The sequence below is a fragment of the Aspergillus nomiae genome, assembly GCF_001204775.2.
Source record: "Aspergillus nomiae NRRL 13137 chromosome Unknown contig00383, whole genome shotgun sequence".
Lineage (NCBI taxonomy): Eukaryota > Fungi > Ascomycota > Eurotiomycetes > Eurotiales > Aspergillaceae > Aspergillus > Aspergillus nomiae.
The window spans coordinates 13,533-32,114 of NW_015378438.1; the positions used below are offsets into that span (position 1 = coordinate 13,533).

The 18,582-nt window shown below is 50.4% G+C and overlaps 4 protein-coding genes across 4 annotated transcripts; 2 read left to right on the forward strand and 2 right to left on the reverse strand.

Annotated features, from left to right (window-relative positions):
- Positions 1-949: 949 nt before the first annotated feature.
- On the forward strand, positions 950-5,759 carry ANOM_010339 (putative C6 transcription factor (War1); the record flags this gene model as incomplete). Its single annotated transcript, XM_015555595.1, has 7 exons — positions 950-1,381; positions 1,450-2,076; positions 2,552-2,683; positions 2,842-4,253; positions 4,307-4,587; positions 4,639-5,198; positions 5,280-5,759. Coding segments are annotated over 7 exons (3,924 nt in total), but the record flags the coding sequence as incomplete, so codon positions are not given.
- A 2,810-nt stretch (positions 5,760-8,569) lies between these two features.
- Positions 8,570-10,736, reverse strand: ANOM_010340 (Zn(II)2Cys6 transcription factor; the record flags this gene model as incomplete). The annotated part of the gene is made up of 9 exons (XM_015555596.1): positions 8,570-8,706; positions 8,829-8,928; positions 8,979-9,085; positions 9,146-9,604; positions 9,663-9,930; positions 9,992-10,308; positions 10,375-10,569; positions 10,621-10,649; positions 10,726-10,736. 9 exons carry the CDS (start codon positions 10,734-10,736, stop codon positions 8,570-8,572), a joined length of 1,623 nt encoding a protein of 540 aa, XP_015402968.1.
- A 2,392-nt stretch (positions 10,737-13,128) lies between these two features.
- ANOM_010341 (putative MFS transporter Fmp42) lies at positions 13,129-15,292 on the forward strand (the record flags this gene model as incomplete). Its single annotated transcript, XM_015555597.1, has 3 exons — positions 13,129-13,528; positions 13,579-13,741; positions 13,795-15,292. The coding sequence occupies 3 exons, from the start codon at positions 13,129-13,131 to the stop codon at positions 15,290-15,292; spliced, it is 2,061 nt and encodes a 686-aa protein (XP_015402967.1).
- A 494-nt stretch (positions 15,293-15,786) lies between these two features.
- On the reverse strand, positions 15,787-18,355 carry ANOM_010342 (uncharacterized protein; the record flags this gene model as incomplete). Its single annotated transcript, XM_015555598.1, has 3 exons — positions 17,168-18,355; positions 16,592-17,093; positions 15,787-16,537 (listed from the first exon to the last, which is right to left on the reverse strand). Exons 1-3 carry the CDS (start codon positions 17,763-17,765, stop codon positions 15,787-15,789), a joined length of 1,851 nt encoding a protein of 616 aa, XP_015402969.1. The 5' UTR covers positions 17,766-18,355.
- Positions 18,356-18,582: the final 227 nt, after the last annotated feature.

Here is an 18,582-nt window from a genome sequence, read left to right on the forward strand (position 1 = left end):
CGTAAATTCATTGTGCAATTCTCGTTCCTTCTTCTTTATTTCTCCCTCTAGCGTCTGTATTTGTGGTGTCACGAGACACCCACGCCTCGAGTCACTTTTACTTTTGACTGTTATTAGTGCCATCAACTCCGAATCTTAAGAAACTCCCTCTCCGCCCTGAACCGTACTTGATAAGAGCCCTTGAGTACTGACTCGGTCACCCCTTGTCGTCCCTTTTTTTTCTCGCCCCTGCATTCTATTCCCTTCAACGAAACCAATCTCTCTAAGTGTTCGTGTCCGCCTTCGTTACTTCTGTACTTTCGTGTTCTTCGCCCTGGAATCGTCGCGCCACCCAGTCCATGACGGCCCGTCATCTAAACGGCGGAGGTTGATTTCTCCAGCGATAGTAAAACAGCCAACGTTGAATTCGTTTTCCATTCAACATCCTTGGTTGATGTCGTCGTCGTCAAGTTCTGTCCCGGCTTCTGCACCAGTAGGTGCTTCTACCACATATTCCGCCCTGGGGCATCGATTCAGACCCCATGCGACCTCCGATACCGCCATGACAAGCGAGGCTGGTCCTGCTTTTGACAGACGCTCTGGGAGAAGGCGCTCCACTGTAACTGGCCCGGATCGGAAAAGAAGATTAGTCAATGCGGAGGGAGATGTTTGGTCGAGACAGTCGGTATCCGGCAGTGCGACTGAAACGGGAGGGCGGATGACAGCACAAATGGATAGCAGGTCTATTCCCAGCGCGACGTCGTCTATGCGACCCGAAAGATCTGCGCCTGGTGCGTCCTACTCCACGCCTATAGACTTGTCATTTTCGCCACCGGACCATCGTCCTCAGCGGTCAAATGACCGCCGAACCTCCTGGTCACGAGCGGGAAATGATTATCTAGAATATATACGGCCGCGGTGGCAGCCTGACTCGGAGGTAACGAGTTGTCCGATCTGTCGAACACCCTTCAGTTTCTGGTACAGGAAACATCACTGTCGCAAATGTGGACGGGTGGTGTGTGCGTCATGTTCACCTCACCGGATCACCATTCCGAGACAATTTATTGTCCATCCGCCAGACACCAATCGTTCCCGTGCATCCACGCTGATGCCTCCACGTGTAGCGCCGCTCATTGATCTAGAAGGAAGTGACTCGGCCCAATCACCCACAGCCCTTAACCCGGCTCTTGGAGGTGGCGAGGAGGTGCGCTTATGCAACCCTTGTGTTCCGGACCCGAACCCAGAACCACCGCGTGGATATACAACCATTCGGGCTCCAGGCGAGCCACAGTCAGGTGTGGATTATATACGGGGTGGTTTTAGTGCATCAGTCAACCAATCCCGTCATCGTCCTTACCATTCTCTATCATCACCCACCCGCCATCCACCGTACGCCTCGATCGTAAGTTGCTTAACCTTCTTTGTATCGGTTAATGTTTCCGTGACTAATTGATCATAATTATATTGTAGCCCGACAATTTCTCTACTCGCTCAGCCCGCAGGACAGTGGGGTCAGGTGACTATCATTTGTACGGTGGCTTCGGGGGTTCCTTAGGATCGCGTTTCCAAGAACGGCCAATGGAGTACGGTTCTTTATCAGCAGCTCGATTTGCCCCGTCTACGATTGCATCGGGACGGCCTCTTCCACTGGCACCAGGCAGCGCGATGATATCGGCTGGACCGTCGTTCGCTACATCTCCCGACCAAGAGATACGTCTACCTATCTCTACTCCCCATCGCCGTGTGGATGAGCGAGATCTTTGCCCTATTTGTGACCATGTTTTCCCGCCTTTGGGAGCGAACGGGAACGATGATGCTCGGGAGGCACATATTAGACAGTGCATCGAAAATCATGGTTCCCGAGCGCGCTCGTCCTCCCACAGTAGCAGTCCCATTGCGCAGTCTTCAACACCTGTGCGAATGCTCGCCTACACGGCTACCGAGAAGGATTGCCTTGGGCATGATGGCAGTGCGCAGGAGTGCACTATTTGCATGGAGGAGTATGAAGTTGGCCAGCCGTTGGTCCGACTGGAATGTCTCTGCAAGTTCCATAAAAGGTGCATCGTTGAATGGTTTGAGCGAAAGAAGGAGTGCCCGGTACATAAAGTGTCCTGAGCGATTTGGATAGGCTTGCTTTCTGGTTTCTCACTCTCTAGCTGTTTCGTATCTTTTTACCTATGTCCCCGCGGACTCTTCTCCTCTCATCACCCTGAGTTGGCAGTATGGCGTTGGTTGGTTTATGACTCGAATTCCATGCTGGATATCTCTTTCGCAACCGTTCGAGCGGGCGTTGATTTATATCTACCTTTTTGGCAATCTACAGATGGCATTTTACTCTATACCATGATATGCTTCTTCACTTTCGACTTGTTATCTCAGATCCATATCTCTATATCCTACGGCGGTATGGACACATCCTTCGTGCAGTGCGCAGTTCGCAGTCCACAGCCGATGACAGGTAGATCTGCGCGTAATTTGTAGGTGAGAATAGGATGTAGAGTTAATTCTCATAAGGCGGTGTTACTGTAGTACTAGGTACCGAATACCTAGCACTTACATCATTCGGGCATAGTGTGGGAGCAGCCCAAAACAGACTAGTGGGAACCGATCAACCGCTGTCGGTCATCGGCCGCCGATTCTGCCGACTGCACGCCAGCAGCTCCATCAACAGACATACATCGTTCCACAGTCTAACTGCTCTCAGGTAAGTCGTATTACTGTCTGTTCCGGTTGATCTACCTTCGCAAATCCCTGTCCTTCTGCGTCGCCTGCTGGTTTCGAGAACAATCCTCACCGCACGCCTCATCATCATGTTGCTGCAGTCAAGAGGCCGACGTGCTGACGGTGACATATCCACTCCAGTCCCCGCAACTGATGGAGATCGATCCGCGCCTGCGTCCGGGCAGCGATAACAGCCCTCCAGAGGGAGTCGGAACGAACCATGCTTACCTTCCGTCACCTGCCACTCGACAAGCCGATCCCGCTACTCTGTCTTCCCATCCGACGAATGACTATCCTGACCCTCCTTCCCAGATCTCACCGAATGAACAGCTACATTCTGCGACATCGACCTCTAGCGGCCCCAGCTACTACGGCACCTCGGCCACGCAACCTCCGACCACTCATGCTCTATACCAATCGAGCCCCGGAAGCATCATTGGTGGTACACAGAGGCTCGAATCGATCGACCCAAACGACCCTTACTCCGAGCTGAAACGACCACGTGCATGTGAATCATGTCGGCAATTGAAAGTCCGGTGCGAACCTGACATGACCAACCCGAACGCATCCTGTAAACGGTGTGCCAAGGCTGGAAGATCCTGTGTCGTTACGGTCCCAACGCGTCGACGCCAAAAGAAGACGGATAGTCGCGTCGCGGAACTGGAGCGGAAGATTGACGCGCTGACGGCAAGCCTACAGGCCTCTCAGGGCAGTGGACCGACGCTACAGGCAGCATATCCAGGCCCGCCCCGTGAGGAGCATACTGGAAGACGATGGTTGGGACCAACTCATAGCACATCGACTGGTTCTGTACCTCTGGGCTCCCCCACCGGTCTGGCAGGGAACAAACGGCGACATAGTGGGGAGATCAAGGACTCAAGGGACAGTGGTCTGGCAGCACCCTCATTCTATCGTGCTCCAAGCCCTGTTACAGAGCAGATCTTAGATAATACGTCTCGGCAGTGGCATACTCGTCCAAGCTCCGGCTCAGATACCACAGCGCCGAAACCAAGCGTAGCAAACGAGCCCGTCGATGTGATTGACCGAGGCCTAGTGAGTGCGGCCGTTGCATCGGAAGCTTTCGCCAGATATGTGGAACATATGGCGCCCCATATCCCGATGGTGGTGTTTCCTCCTGGGACCACGATGGCAGATATCCGGAAGACCAAACCGGTGTTACTCCATGCCATTATCGCTACAGCCGTGGGGCCTATCCAGCCTGAAATACAGATTCCACTTATTGAAGACTTCTACAGGGCCATTGCGGAACGTGTCGTTGTTAAAGGCGAAAAGTCACTGGATTTAATTCAGGGACTTCTCGTGACCTGCAACTGGTATATCCCGCCGGACCACTTTGAAGAGCTAAAGTTTTACCAGTTGACTCATATGGCTGTGACAATAGCTATGGATATTGGGATGTACCGTAGGCCGATGCCAAAGAACCGTCCATGGACCTTGGTCAAAGACCTTATATTGAAAAAGTCGCCTTCGCAGGACCCTGATTCGGCGGAGGCTAGACGGGCGTGGCTAGGTTGTTATTTTCTAGCTGTGCAGTAAGCAGCCCCCTTCGAGACTGGCTGTAAGGAATGGCTTCTAATATCTGTAGGGTTGCTGCCTCCTTGCGACGCACCCTTCTAGTACGCTGGACTCCGTATATGGATGAGTGCATAGAAATACTGGAGAAGTCATCCGATGCATTACCCTCGGACAAGGTGATGATACAATGGGCCAAGTTAGTGCATATAATCGAGGAGATTCATCAGCAGTTCTGCCCTGACGATACTGGGTCCATTGTTGCATTCTCGGAGCCCAAGGTTCAGTACACGCTCAAAGTGTTTGAAAAACAGCTCGAGCAGCTCCGGAGAGAGCGAGGACCGAGTGACTTTCGTAAGTTCGCACGGCGTCCTCCCCCTATGTCTTTTGCTGACGAGCGACCAGCCATATTTACGCAGGCTGAATATATCGTCAACCTCTATCTTCACGAGGGTGCCATGCACGTGGATTACAGCGAGGATCAGAAGTCGCCAGGCGACGACCATTCCAGCCCGACAAGCGCCGCCCATATGAATGCATTGAGCACCTGTCTTACCTCCATTCATCAAGCTATAGATACCATCTGCTCCGTTGACATCAGGGATCTCATCTCTCTGCCCGTTTTTGCCCTGGCTCGGACATCTTTTACGGTTGTTGCATTGATAAAACTTTACTCTATTGTCTCCTCACCGGAAACACGTATCGGCCAGGTGATCGATGTCGCTAGTCTAAAGACTGAATACTACCTCGACCGCGTGATCGAGCACTACACCAGGGCCGGCGAGCAGGCCGGGGGCCGGACCCCAGCCAAGTTCTCGGTGGTATTGAGCATGCTTCGTGGGTGGTTTCTAAAGCGCAAGGACCATGGGCTAGCTATGAGAGATGCTTTCAGTGGTGGACTGCGCCCAATGAACTGTGGCAATGAGAAGGCTGCCTTTCAATCAGCCGCAGAGAAATACCAAAAGGTGAGTTGGACCCTGTTTTTCTCGTTCGATGTATTCGCTATGCCTGCCCGAAGTCTCCCGTAACATAGCTGATGGCTCTAGAAGAACACGGGCACGACTCCTCTCCACCTTTTGAGCGAAGTTGCCATGGGCGAACCACAGAACCGCCCTAGCTCAGGCCAGGGCCTATGTCCTCCATCGACCGCCGACTACACTCCCCCAGCCTCCGGGCCGGTCAGCCAAACCCCCTCTTCAGACCTTGTATCGCAACCACAACCTTCACTAGGCCCAAGTCCTGCCCCGGCAACGACGGATTCAGACCCCTGGGCCCAGTACCCAGCTCCCACCCGGCAATTCTATCCCCCCTTGACGTCAACCTACCAGGATATTCCCGCCTCAGGATACCCAGACCCCTCGGTAAACAGCAGCATGGCGATGCCGTGGCCGGTGCAGGGTTTCTTCGTGCCGGAGTTAGGAATGCAGGTGGGGTTTGAGCCCGAGAACCTGTATGCGCTGGAGAATATGCTGGGAGACGGGTTCTTCAACCTGCCTCTGCCAACTGAGGGGACCGGATATTATTGATGTGGATACACTCGTATCAACCTCGGTGGCGTGTCAGTCTTCGTCGTCGTCTATATATACTCTTTGCGACTCAGACGCGGGCGGTGGGTGGTTCTACACCTCCCGTCCCCCCCGCGTGCTCCGTGTCTTGCACGGCATGTGGAGCTTGTTGATTGGCACAAATATCTCTATTTCTCCCTCGGTGAACCATGCTTCCCACTGTGTACATACATCCATACGCTCTTGATATGATACCCTCTTCTCCTGTCAATGTATAACCCGAAAACATCAAACGAAAATTAGGACATACATCCCACAATGAACTACAGAACAAACAAACAAACAAACAACCAAACCAAACCAAACTAAATAACCTAATACTAAACCCCTAACCTAAATGAAGATTACCCCGATGAAACAACGGCACTAAATGAACCAGGGTATTAAACCCGAACCCACCAAAATAAAGTCAAGATTAAAATAAAAGAAACGCAGAAACTAAGAGAAGAAAGGTAAAAAAAAGCATTCGCCCCAAACTCAAACCCAAAATACACGTAACCACAAACCTTATCCTATTTTCCCACCAACCAATGACATCCCTCTCGGACTTAGTCAGCGGGGAATTATATTCCCCGACGGTGTTGGCCATAACCCCAAGAGCACGTGACCGCCACATAGAGTTGGAGTAGAACGGGTCGTCTCGGTATATAGATTTAGTTTAGTATACTCTATAATTATATGTTTAATTTGTTTTGTGAGATATTACTTAATTACTTAGCTAATGGTTAAAAAATAATTGAGGAAGAGAATAGTAATCTATTATTGATAATGATTAGTCAACTTACGATTTTATTATCGCAGGAAAATAGCTCATTGAGACAATCATCTAGCTAGATACTTGGAGTTCTTGGCCATCTCAGTCAGTGTCGGGGCTACCCTTGAACAGGGTCCAGCTACCCTGCAACCACGGTTCGGACTAGATTAAAACAAGGAAGAGAAGGATTTAGGGTGAGCCTGTTTTCACATTTTGCTTTTTTCGGATTTGGGTTTCTGTTTCGTAGCGTGTGGGGACCTGACCCTGAATTTTGTCCACAGTTTGATTATCTTAGTGTTGAAACTCGGACTCGGGTTGTGGACTAAGGTTTTAGTCTAAGGTCCCGTGAGCCGGGTATTACTCGGATGTATGTTGGTTGGAACGATGGCGTGGGGGTATGGGAATGCTTACGAGGTTGTTTAATGAGTTGGAGTAGGTAGGTGGTGGTGGTATTGATACTCCACTTGGATATGGTTGTCCTTTTTCCTATTGGTACCGGGCATTCCGGTTGGTGATCCAGATTGTTGACGGTGATGTAGGGCAAAAGTATACGATCGAATGGAGTGTACTCCATACCATGGAGATTATCTTGATCACTCCAATTACCTGCAACTCATAATAAGGTGTGTTATAGGAAAGTCAAAACGTCGATGGTGAAACGACCCGAGCACCGGATTTGGCGGAAAACAAACCCGGGGCAGGAAAAACAAAATTAAGTTCATGTAATATATAAGGTTTAAGGTATTTCGGCACCGGCAGTGGAAGTATATTCATCGACAGGGTGGTCGCGGATCTAGATCCGATGCAGCCTGTCATCCTTTCGGAGCTTGGATAATTATTCACAAAAGCGCCGGAGCACATTCCGGGGATCCGTACTGGAGATGATGTGGCGCATACGAAGGAGCTTCGGTATGTGGGGGGTTTGCTTTTGCTCAGGGTACAGGCGAAAGGCTCCTGCTCGTCTTTGTGTTTTCCTCCTATTGGGTTTCGACGATTAGGATGCACTTCGCTCATGTATGTACCCTTCGTAATTAGTTACCGAGAATGGAGTGGCAAGGAAGGAGAGGGTATATCATGTATACCACCCTTAGGGATTAGCCAGTATAGCTGGACATGACGTGTTGCCGATCCGGTCCTGGATGGTTACATGATGCTTCGTAATGCTTCATACTGCTATCGGTTGGTCTCTGCAGACTAGTTTAGCAGCTACATGAATGGATGCAGAATATGACGTTGAAGCGGGCTATTATCGTCAAGGTTGGTCATATCATATCAGATGTGTTCGTAAAGGGGGTGTAAAGGGGGTAGAATCCACGCTATGAAGTATATGGTTAGTAGAGCCTTATAGAAGAGCCTGTTATACCTGAAGAAGCCTCGGCAACGCCGGGTAAGACCTCACTTTCTATATTTGTGTGGGGGGTTTTGAGCCTCCGGAGCCATAAGCCCCTTGGGTGTGGGAAAGTATCGATCCTTCTGCTTCTCTATCGGTTGACTACTTTCGGTAATCGCATACGTAAGGGGACCTTTTCTAGGTACATAACAAAACCGAACCCACGCGTGTCCTTGGCCCAGATAAGCTACCATGTCGCAGCCTAGATGCACAATAAGCCCGGCGGCTGGGGCCGCCGAAGAAAACGAACCAAAGCTCCACAAGAATAGACCATGTACTATGTAGTACTTCCAAAGTACTGCTTCGGACTCAGCTGGGCTAAGGCTTATCTGCATTGCGGCATATGGAAGTGTCCCCACACGGCTCCCACGAGGGTGGGGATGCGAAGCAACGGCGAGAACCCGATATCGCCCTAGAGCAAATAGTTTAGCTTGGGTCTATCCCGCTTGTCGTCGTGTGGATTTTAGGCTCGGTAGATCTTGCCTCACTAGACTCGTCTGTTGGGAAGAATTGTGTAGACATTACATGTAACTCTGTCTGAGTGCGCTAGCTATATAGGACAGGAAGAGGAAAGTGTATGTGTGGAAGGGCGCGCTTGACGTAAAATGTGTACCATGGCAGCCCGTTCTATTCCGCCGTCATACGCCAGCTTTGACTTAGTGCTTGCGCCAGAGATGTCCATGGCCATCCATTCTCTGCTTCTGTCCGTCGAAGTAGGTCTAAAAGACACGCTTGCGCTAGTGGGTCACGTATCCAGGAGCCGCCTATTGATGGGTTAGTACACTAGCGACTAAACAGCGTATGACCCCTGAAGTGTTGAGTAGCGGCCTTCTAACAAAGGGTACCACAACGCAATGGGATCCAAGGTTTGTCGTAATGCACTTACAAGCAGACAGCGCATGGCAGGCCATGATGCGAACGGGAGGGTCATCGTCGGCCGAAAGGGAAATGCCTAAAACGATATTCAGGTTTCTCACGATAGCATTCTATGTTTATAGTTAGTAATATGTTTTCAGTTGTGGAGTTCTAGAACAACCTCGATTAACTTGCGACCTTGATTTGGGCTAGCCGCGAACTGATGAGTTCTCAACTCATACTCATGTATCAAAGCTTTGGCCATGCATATCTGTTGCGCTGCGGTAGCTGCTTGAGCATTAGCTGTCAATGTAACTGTATACAGGCGATGATAGACCGAGAACATACCGTGTGATGCGCTGGTAAACCAAACAACAGGAAAGGGTCTCCCAAGGCTTGTAGTGGCAGGAGAGAAATGTAATGGCCGGAAGCTATCTGGCCGTCGCATCTCCCAATCACAAATCTTCTTTTTCAGGACGTCCCAAAGAACGGAACTCAAGTGAGCCGGGCTACTTGGTTCATAGCAGTAGTTAATAGTCTGGGCTAGCAGCCATAGAGCTCGATGGGCCCAATCCCGGTCGGTTTTGGCGCTACAGTATTCCCAGGCGAGGCGTAGCCTTTCTTCGAAAGGGCCAATGGTCAAACGCAGAGGGCTTCGGGTCGCCAATGCGAACTGCACATCCTGCATCACAAAGGCCCAGAACGACGCCTCTGCAAGACCACCAGAAAACGCACAATCGACGTGAGAACCGATGTACACTGAACCAGCCAAGAGGTGTCGTTGTAGGTCTTGCGACAGGGCACAAGCTGCGGAATTTTTCAGTAAACACTACACTCACTCAAGATACATCTGGTATTCACCCACAAGAAAGTTGTTCAAAACAGCGTAGTATCACTGTCGAGGCGAGAAGTACCTCGATGTTAATTTTAAAGTCAGTGTTTTCCACCACGGGCAGTAGAATTGCAATGCATTGCTCGTGGTATTGATCTGCAGCGTTTGGCGGGACTGAGTTGTTCGTTTGAGAGAGGTGACGTGCGGCGGTAGCTAAGCAGGCATACAACAGGAGGGAGGACGAAGGCGCTCGTTCGACCACATCCACTGAGAAGTGCCTCTCATGGTCGCATACATCCATCTGCATATATAACCAACATTAGCGATGCTCCTATTTCTAGCTCGGCAGAAGTGTTCAGCACCCATGCACCGATGGTTCTTCGGAAGTGTCGAAGGAGAAAGGCCTCATTCAGGTTGCCCAGTTTCTGGTGATCTCCCATAGTGTCTGCCGGCAGCAGGTTATTGATCGTGCCGTGGGGGAAATCAGGCGGCGATTGGAACGACTCCGGACCTCCCGGAGAAAGAGCAGGGGACAGGAGGGAAGATGTTGATGGTGGCAACGTCGACACCGAGGTTGACAATCGACGTTCAGAGGCTTTCTTCAGGTACAATGAAGACGCTCCAGATTGCACAACGTGGTAGTCGGCCGCTGTACGGTCTGTCTCGTCTTCAAAAGCAACTGCGGGGCGGTTAGTATGCGTCGGCCTCCCACCATCTGCAACATTAACCTGAAGATAAAACGCACCTTCAGGGGGTGTATTAACCCAGATTTGATCATCTGGAAATGCTAAGTCGCTTTCTCCATAACGAGGAGGCCCTTTAGGCCGCAAGGATGGATTCTGGCCGTGTCGAAAAGTAACCTCCTCTGGTTTCGATGGTGCAGGAATGCACTGCCGGCCCGATCGTTGACAACGTAAGCACACGGCCCCAGTCTTGTCACCTAAAGCGTAATGTTAGGGTTCTGGACGGTTGAGGCAGGTGAATGGGTTACATTTCAGATGGCGCTGGCGACATGTAAGACTGTAAGCAGAGTGCAAGCGTTAGACAAGCGGCTTGCGCGGCGAAAAGGAGCAAGATTGGTTGCCTCCGGACTCACCATCCCCTCATTACGATATACTCAAAGCTGTTTCTCGGCTAGAGATACCCGCAACAGCCATGAATCAGCAGAGAGAACATCAACGCCGGGGAAGGCAACGGACAACGAGTCATATAAAGCGGGCATAAGCAGAGAGGAGAAGGAGTGGGAAAGGTCACGGACGCTAAGGTGAGGCTAAACGTGACCGCGTCAGTGACAAGTTATCGTGATAAGTCGTACTGGACAATCCGAAATTAATGTTGAACGGTTCAAGGCCCGACGCAGGGACGGTTCCTCTACGGTGGAGGCGATTGCCACCGTACTAGGCCACAATAAGGAGAGGACAATAAAAGGAAAGAGAAAACTAATGTAACAGATTGTCGATGGACAGACTTAAGGAGGAGTTACAGAAGGTCGTCCTTGGCGCTAATTTGGAGTAAATGTGAACATCACTACAGCTGCTGGTCTCCCCGGTTACTCGTAGGTATAGGCCAGAGACCCTGTGTGCCAGCAACGCTGATGATAATCCGCAACGTGCCGATGATCGTCTCTGGATGAAATGCCCGCAATGGACTGGAAAGAGCCGGGCCCCTCTATAGTCTTCCACCGATGAAGTGCCTGGCCGTTTGGCACGCCCACCTCTGATCCCTTCCAAAAGGAGAAGGTCTCAGTATTAAACTGGGAAAGCATTGCGTGCCGGAGAATTTATTTTAGGTTAATGAACAACGTTACGGCATTTCAAACTGCAGTCCCTTTTGCTTAGGGCCCATTCAATCTTCGACCCTTGGAGATGGTTGTTGGAACAGTTATTCACGCTTAACTCAGTTGGGCTGATAGCCCCAGGCATCGTCGAACGGCCCATGCCTATCATGGCCACCTGAGACTTTCGGATAGCGTCCGTAGCTTCACTATATCTCGTGGTGGAGCACGGAGTTTCCAGAATTGTTTAATTCATCCTTCAGTTTTCCACAGTTGCCCATTGCATCCAGCGGGCCTGGTTTCAAGTCGTGGGTGAGCCATCCAACTGGTGCTCACATGCATGGACCATAGCTTTTTTTTCCTTTTTACTTTTTTCTTTTTTCTTTTTTTTCTTTCCCCATTTGATTTGTGGCGGCATTGAACCATGGCGACCTTATAGGCCGAACCCTGAATGTTCGTAATCCGTGTGTTTCGACCACTGGCTCATCCTCCACATAGATTAACATCGGTGGGTTCGAACTTTTACGATCTGCAGCCAGTAAGCCGGCGTAAGTTCGCCGGTTTTTCTTGGACTTGCACAACGCAGTTGTTCCTAATGCACTATTGTAATGTATGAAATTCAGGGGACCACTAGACATGTTCATCGTTCGTACACCATTGATGGGGTATGCCGCCTTGTGCGCTAGTTCCATCCAAACCTCATAGCTAGTACGAGACAGGTGAACTTTATCAGAGACATTTCTCGTACCGACGCTGATATGAGTTTCCATCGTTACCTGGACAAGGAAAACTAAATCTCGGCGATGTTTATACAAGAAATTGCTTGCTGCCGCTAGATCGGCTAATTGTTGGATGCTCAACATGAAGAGATCATGGTCCAGCCCTTCTTCCATCAGACTAAGCTGACACACTAGGGACTGTGCGAGTCAGCTAGGGAATGATGGCCCACCGGCGAGTCAGTGCCCTTATTTTTTCCCGTCCATCTGGTGCCGGCTTTGATGTATTGTTTGGGAATAGTATTAGTAGTATAAGGTCCGAATGTTGGTACCTGGCTGAAGCACCCGGGCGAATCATACTCAGTTCGGCATGGTCCTGTCGATTGTGGCAGGGCTCTTCGAATAAAGATGAGTACCACTACCGGAGGATCCAAAGGGGCCCACCGGCGTGGGAATCGGCCATGTGTGCAGTGTGCACTCGGTGGTGCCAAGAAGCAGTTGGAGGTAGTTGCCATTTCTTGGCACGACAAGCCCTGCATAGACGTCACGTGGGCCGCGCGGGATCATGTGCTGATCTCATGGATCCGGTTTCGAGTTATTGGAGCTAGTACCAAAGAAGAAGGTCACGCTGAAGATCATCATCATCATCGATATGATCATCATGACCACCTCCTCTTACCCACAGCTTCCATCTTTCCTGCTCTGGACACCATTGAGCCCCTTAAAACGCTGTGTCGTGATCCTTCACTCCTTTCGAGTAGTACTTTTTAACCGGTTTTATTTTATCCTATCAGATCTATTGTTTCAGTCTGCTTGAACAGTGCTTAGCTTTGATTTCTCTGGCCAGCTCGTATAGCGGCTTGGATGCTGCAAGGAGCACTATTCCCTCCTTGAGCTAGCATTTGACCTCCTTGTAATACCGCCCCGAAAAAGGGAAGTCGGGCAAGGTATTCCCTGACCGAAGCCCTTGCTGTCATTCTTTTCTGAGTTTAGACCGAGTGTACCTAGTATGTCCCTACCTCGAGTCTCCTATTTGGAGTCATGGGAACATAATCCTGTCACAATCCGTCGCCAAGACCAATCATCAATACTCGATTCAGAAGATGATGCGGCATATCAAGAACTTCCGGAAGAGTCGCTATCGTCGTCGTTCCCTTCGACATTTAGCTTTCCAGTCTCCAGGCAGCGCCTGAATTTCAACCCTTATGCCGGACCAGGCTGGAATGAGGCATCGGTAGAGGATGCGGGAGACGAGCGTACCTCTCTCCTGAGAGTACCTTCTCAGACACCTCGACCTGGTCACATAGAGGGAGAAAGCAGGGTGACACAAAATGGTCTTGTAAAACAGCAGGAAGCGTCGCTACTAGAGACAACGGGCGCGTTTGAAGTTGGTCGGGCAAAACGGATTTGTAGGCCTTAATACCTCCCTTTACCTCTAGTTGATGCTCATCTTTCATAGTGCAGATCTGTACTGCAGTAATCTACTGCTTCCTTGCTGCGGGCGTTGTCTTTGGTTTCGCGGCACTGAAGCCAGTGTTAATCCGAGAAGGCGTTTACCACAATATGTGCTCAAAAGAGGAGCTAAATGAACGCCAAGATGTGTGCTACTCACAGGAACTTCGGTAAGTACGTCAGCAAATTGCTCTGCTCGAGTTATAACTCACACCACGCTTAGCCTCAACCTGATGTTCACCATAGCCGCCGTGGCGACCAATGTATCTGCCCTTCCAGTCGGAACTATTCTAGACACTTATGGCCCACGCGTGTGTGGTATCATTGGAAGCGGTTTTCTTTGTCTTGGTGCTGCACTTTTTGGACTTTCGAGCAGCATCGGTTTCGACGGGTACATCCCAGGGTATCTTTTCTTGTCTTTGGGCGGGCCGTTCATATTCATCTCATCCTTCCATCTTTCGAATACATTTCCTACCCGCTCAGGTTTGATCCTATCCATGCTTACAGGCGCATTCGATGCATCCAGCGCACTGTTCTTAATCTTCCGCCTGGTTAACGAGAACACAAACGGCCGGTTCACAACCGGAAAATTCTTCCTAGCTTATCTCATTGTTCCATTACTTATACTAGCCGCACAGCTTACCATAATGCCAGCAACTTCTTATAAAACTGCTGGGGAGCTAGTCCAGCAAGCAGAAGCTGAGATCTCCGCCGAAGCGAACGACACAGTGGACGACGATATCTCAGATAGGAATGAAGGTGAACGGCAACGAAATGACCGTCGCGTCCAGCGCCAAGATATCGTCAATAAGATCCAGGATCTCCTAACAGAGACTGACCACGTCTCGAGAAACGAAGAACCGGCACTGAGAGCCAACGGAGGCGACCCAGATACCCCACCAGCAACAAAGCCCCAGAACACCACCGGCGGGGTCTGGGGCGCAATGCACGGCTGCTCGGCTCTGCAACAAGTTCGATCCCCATGGTTCGTCCTCATCACCCTTTTCACTGTCCTCCAGATGCTCCGAATCAACTACTTCGTGGCGTCAATGCGCCAGCAGTATGAATACCTGTTCGGGTCTCCCGAACAAGCCCGCAAGATCAACGAGCTATTTGATTTCTTTCTCCCCCTTGGTGGTCTCGTTTCTGTGCCGTTTATTGGCGCTATCCTCGACAATGCAAGTACCCCCTTTGTCCTCCTCGTACTCGTATCAACCGCAACCGTGATTGGTGTTCTCGGTTGCATTCCCCATAGCATTGAAGCCGGATACACGAACATCGCCATCTTCGTCATTTACCGCCCGTTCTACTACACCGCTGTGTCGGACTACGCAGCCAAGGTATTCGGCTTCCAGACATTCGGCAAGGTCTATGGACTCATCATCTGTCTATCGGGATTGGGCAATTTCGCACAAGCTGGTCTTGACGCCCTCACCTTCAAGGTATTTCACCGCAACCCGATTCCCGTAAATTCTATCCTCACCCTCGTGACCTGTTTGGTCGGCATCGGACTGGTTGGTTTCGTTTGGTGGAAAGCAAGGACCATTTATATTACGAAGCCAGAGCTAGGAGCTCTGGAAAATGGGGACGTCCATGTTCCCGATGATCATGATGGTATCGCGAGTAGGGACTGGGAGCGGGAACCCTTGTTGTTTCGGCCTCCGTCGAACGTGGCGCGGCATGCAGAGTCGCCCTCATACGGCATTTCAGGTCCATCGTAACATTCATTGGTTGTAGCGTAGCGTAACTTGATATTTGGTTTTGCGCGGTAGAGATATATATCATGTGTGACCAGCGAGAACGGATAAGCGGTCATTGTTGTGCTTCTGTATGTACTGCATTCGTTTGATCAAATTAAGATATCTGTAATGTTGTGGTGTGAACGCATCCCAATGCAACATTAACTTAATTAGGTATATATAATCCACACATATTATACAGGACCGAGAATATCCCAGGTGAGCAAAGCATTGATCTCTAACCCAACTCACCGAAAAACCAGTACTCCTTCTGAGATCCTCATAATTGTCATTAATCATAGCCCGCCTCAACTTTTGTGCTGTGTAAGAAATTGAGAAAATCAGGGGGGGGAAGAGAGGATGGATGACATAATGTATAAGAAAGCAAACCAAGGGGCAATGCTAGCCGATAACACCCCCCAATCTAAATGCACTATTTTCCTAGAACAGTGCTACATAACAGGTATCAGACACGTTCAATTCGAGTTCGATGAACGAGCGGACAGTCTCTCGATTTCCAGCCAGAGGTTGTTGCCCGCATCGTCACAGGCTGCGTCATACCAGGGTAGCAGCACGACGATTGCCCGAAGGTCGGCCCAGCAGGTAATATGACTATACCGTGCTGTCTGCATAAGCGTGACCACATACCAGTCTCGGTCCACGGTGCCCTCGGCCGCGATGCCACCCAGGGTCAAAACCCATAAAAAGGTAACGCGGGCTTGCGGCTGGTCCCAGACAGTCAGGCAGTCGGGAACCTCGAGAACACCCTTGAGAAGACCAGAAAGTTTAGCCAGCGGGGTGCTTTGTGGCGGTAGGGGGAAGACCACGCCAGAACCATATATACAGCCCGCGAGACGGCAGGCTTCGTAGATAATCTCATGGCGTTGATGATAGCCACTGAATCCAGGGAGTTGACTGGCAGCTGGGAGAGATAATAAGGTGTATTGGACCAAGTTACGCTGGTCGGCAAGCAAAGAGTAGTCCGTTCTGATTTGATTTCCCTTGAGATAAGCATCCACAATACTCATGTAAAGGTCCATAGCGTGGAAGACCTCCATCATCTCTGTGGTCAAGCCGATCTGTCGAAGTCGGCCGTAATGGCGGTCTACATCAACCATCGTATACCCGAGCATGTCTTGCAGCGGAACCTTCTTCCGGTCCGCTGAAAGCGGAAAGAAAGGAAAGACTGGAGGCGTATGATATGCACTCGAGGTCACGATATCCGACCTAGGGCAAATTGTCAGCTTAGAATCAATATCTCAATCACATAGAGCGACTTACAGAGACACTACGGGAGCCAACCCGGGCAGGTCAATTGCCTCAAGGCCACCCCGTAGGTTAATCATTGAGATCAAACCTTGGACATGTACCAGGTTTGGTCGCAGACTGCCATAGACGTCGATCCATTGCAACCGCCGCATGGGTGCTGTGAACGGAATGTGCCGAAACTGTCGTTCTTCACTAATATCTGTTGCATTATGTGCCATGCACATCACACTCAAAATGACCGCGTTGCTGATTGCTCGGCCTGGCTTTTTCATTTCCTGATTGATTAGCTCGATGGTCTCCATTTCGCAGACTCTTAGAAGCTGCTGCTCTCGCTCCCGAAATGCGCCGTCCGGGATCCACCGGTTCAGCCATTGCACCCGTTGGTGCGAGAGTGACCCGAACGTGATGGCTGTCATTAAAGTCGGCTCAGACATCATCAAGGGGAACCAATTCAAGGCCGAAACATCTGATCTTCTGGCCCCGGGAGTAAGGGTAGGCCATAGAACGGACGTACCTACAGATACCTGTTAACAATTGTTTCTCCAGTCGTCACAAGGGTTCATCAGTGATGCTTCATTTCTCACTTACAATATGCCTGACATGCGTTGGCGATTTCTGGAGAATGACGCCAGGGGTAGGTCATAAAAGGATCAATGAAATTCGCACCGATGGTCTCGATATGCTCAATAGGACCAGGGGGACTGGAGGTTTCTGGACTTGACCCCTGCGAATCGTGGCCATAATCACACTCATATTCGTTGTCATACTGGTGTTCCGTGCTGTCAAGATATAACTGAGAAGTGGGGACAACGGACATTGTCTGCTGTGCATCCCAGGCACTAGTAGGGACGGTTTGTATAACCGTTAGACTGTTGTTCGAGGAAACTGATTCAGGTGAACAGGATGAAACTGAGGATCGACAGGACAGCGAAGGGGGATATAAGTTTAACATCGTCTCATCTCCATCGAGATCAACAGTGCGCGAGGCATTCTCCCGGGAGGCATCACGGCTCGAATTCGCTTCAGATTCTATGGAGCGATCTTTGGTCTGATCGGAAATCCATTTGCCTACATGGGCCCTAACCAAACGCTGTATCTTTAATCGTTCTCCCTCCGAGGACGGCCGAGCATTGACAAAATGAATGGCGTCCTTTTTGCGCCCAGCGGCGCCCTTGTTTGGAGGCATTTCCACCGTTTAATCGGACACAGCCCATCACATATATTAACTAGATTCGGTCTGTAATTTAGGCGTCAAAACCAGCATTCTGCTGCCGACCAGCTGCACGGCGCGCCAGGTGCCCACTACTATTTTCAGTGAGCGTGGGGGGGCAGAATCAAGTTGTGGCCGGCGGGATGGGGAATGAGAGACCAATGCCGTAGTTAGGACAAGGGGAACGCGCGGTTAAGTAGCCTTAATCATGGGCGACATGGTCGCCCATAGTTCGAGGGGGATCAAGGAAAGATAGATAGTCACGGCCCACGAGAAGGCAAGTTAGAGAGGAACGAGAGGATTAAATTTCGTGGGGGGAGGACAGAGGCTGAGAACGGGATTTGGAACAATTAATTGACTAGCCAACGAACTAGCAGATCCGTCGTAGTTATTATAGTGGGGAGGAAGCAAAAAGGACAAGTCGGAGAAGGGAAAAAGAGAGATCAGATCGACGCATGAAGAAAGTGGGAGGCGCCTTTTTCGGGACTGCTTCCCCCCGTGACCCGCACCCGATCTTCGTAAGTGGTGTCGGTGGGTTCCGAGTTGAAGAACCCTTTTTTCCCTTTCTTTCTCTCTCTTCCTTGCTTTCCTTGGTTCCCTCACTCATGGATCAAACTGGGTCAACGACCGGAGTAGGTAGTGATGACAGGAAGTCAATTTAACTTTGGTCTGACAAGAGCTTTGTGGTTCGGCCCATTTTACCAATAATCATTATCGTTCTAGCTCTTCTCCTCTTGAGTCTCATGGTGGATCGACTTTGCATTTGGAATACCTTTCCTCCTTGATTTTTGTT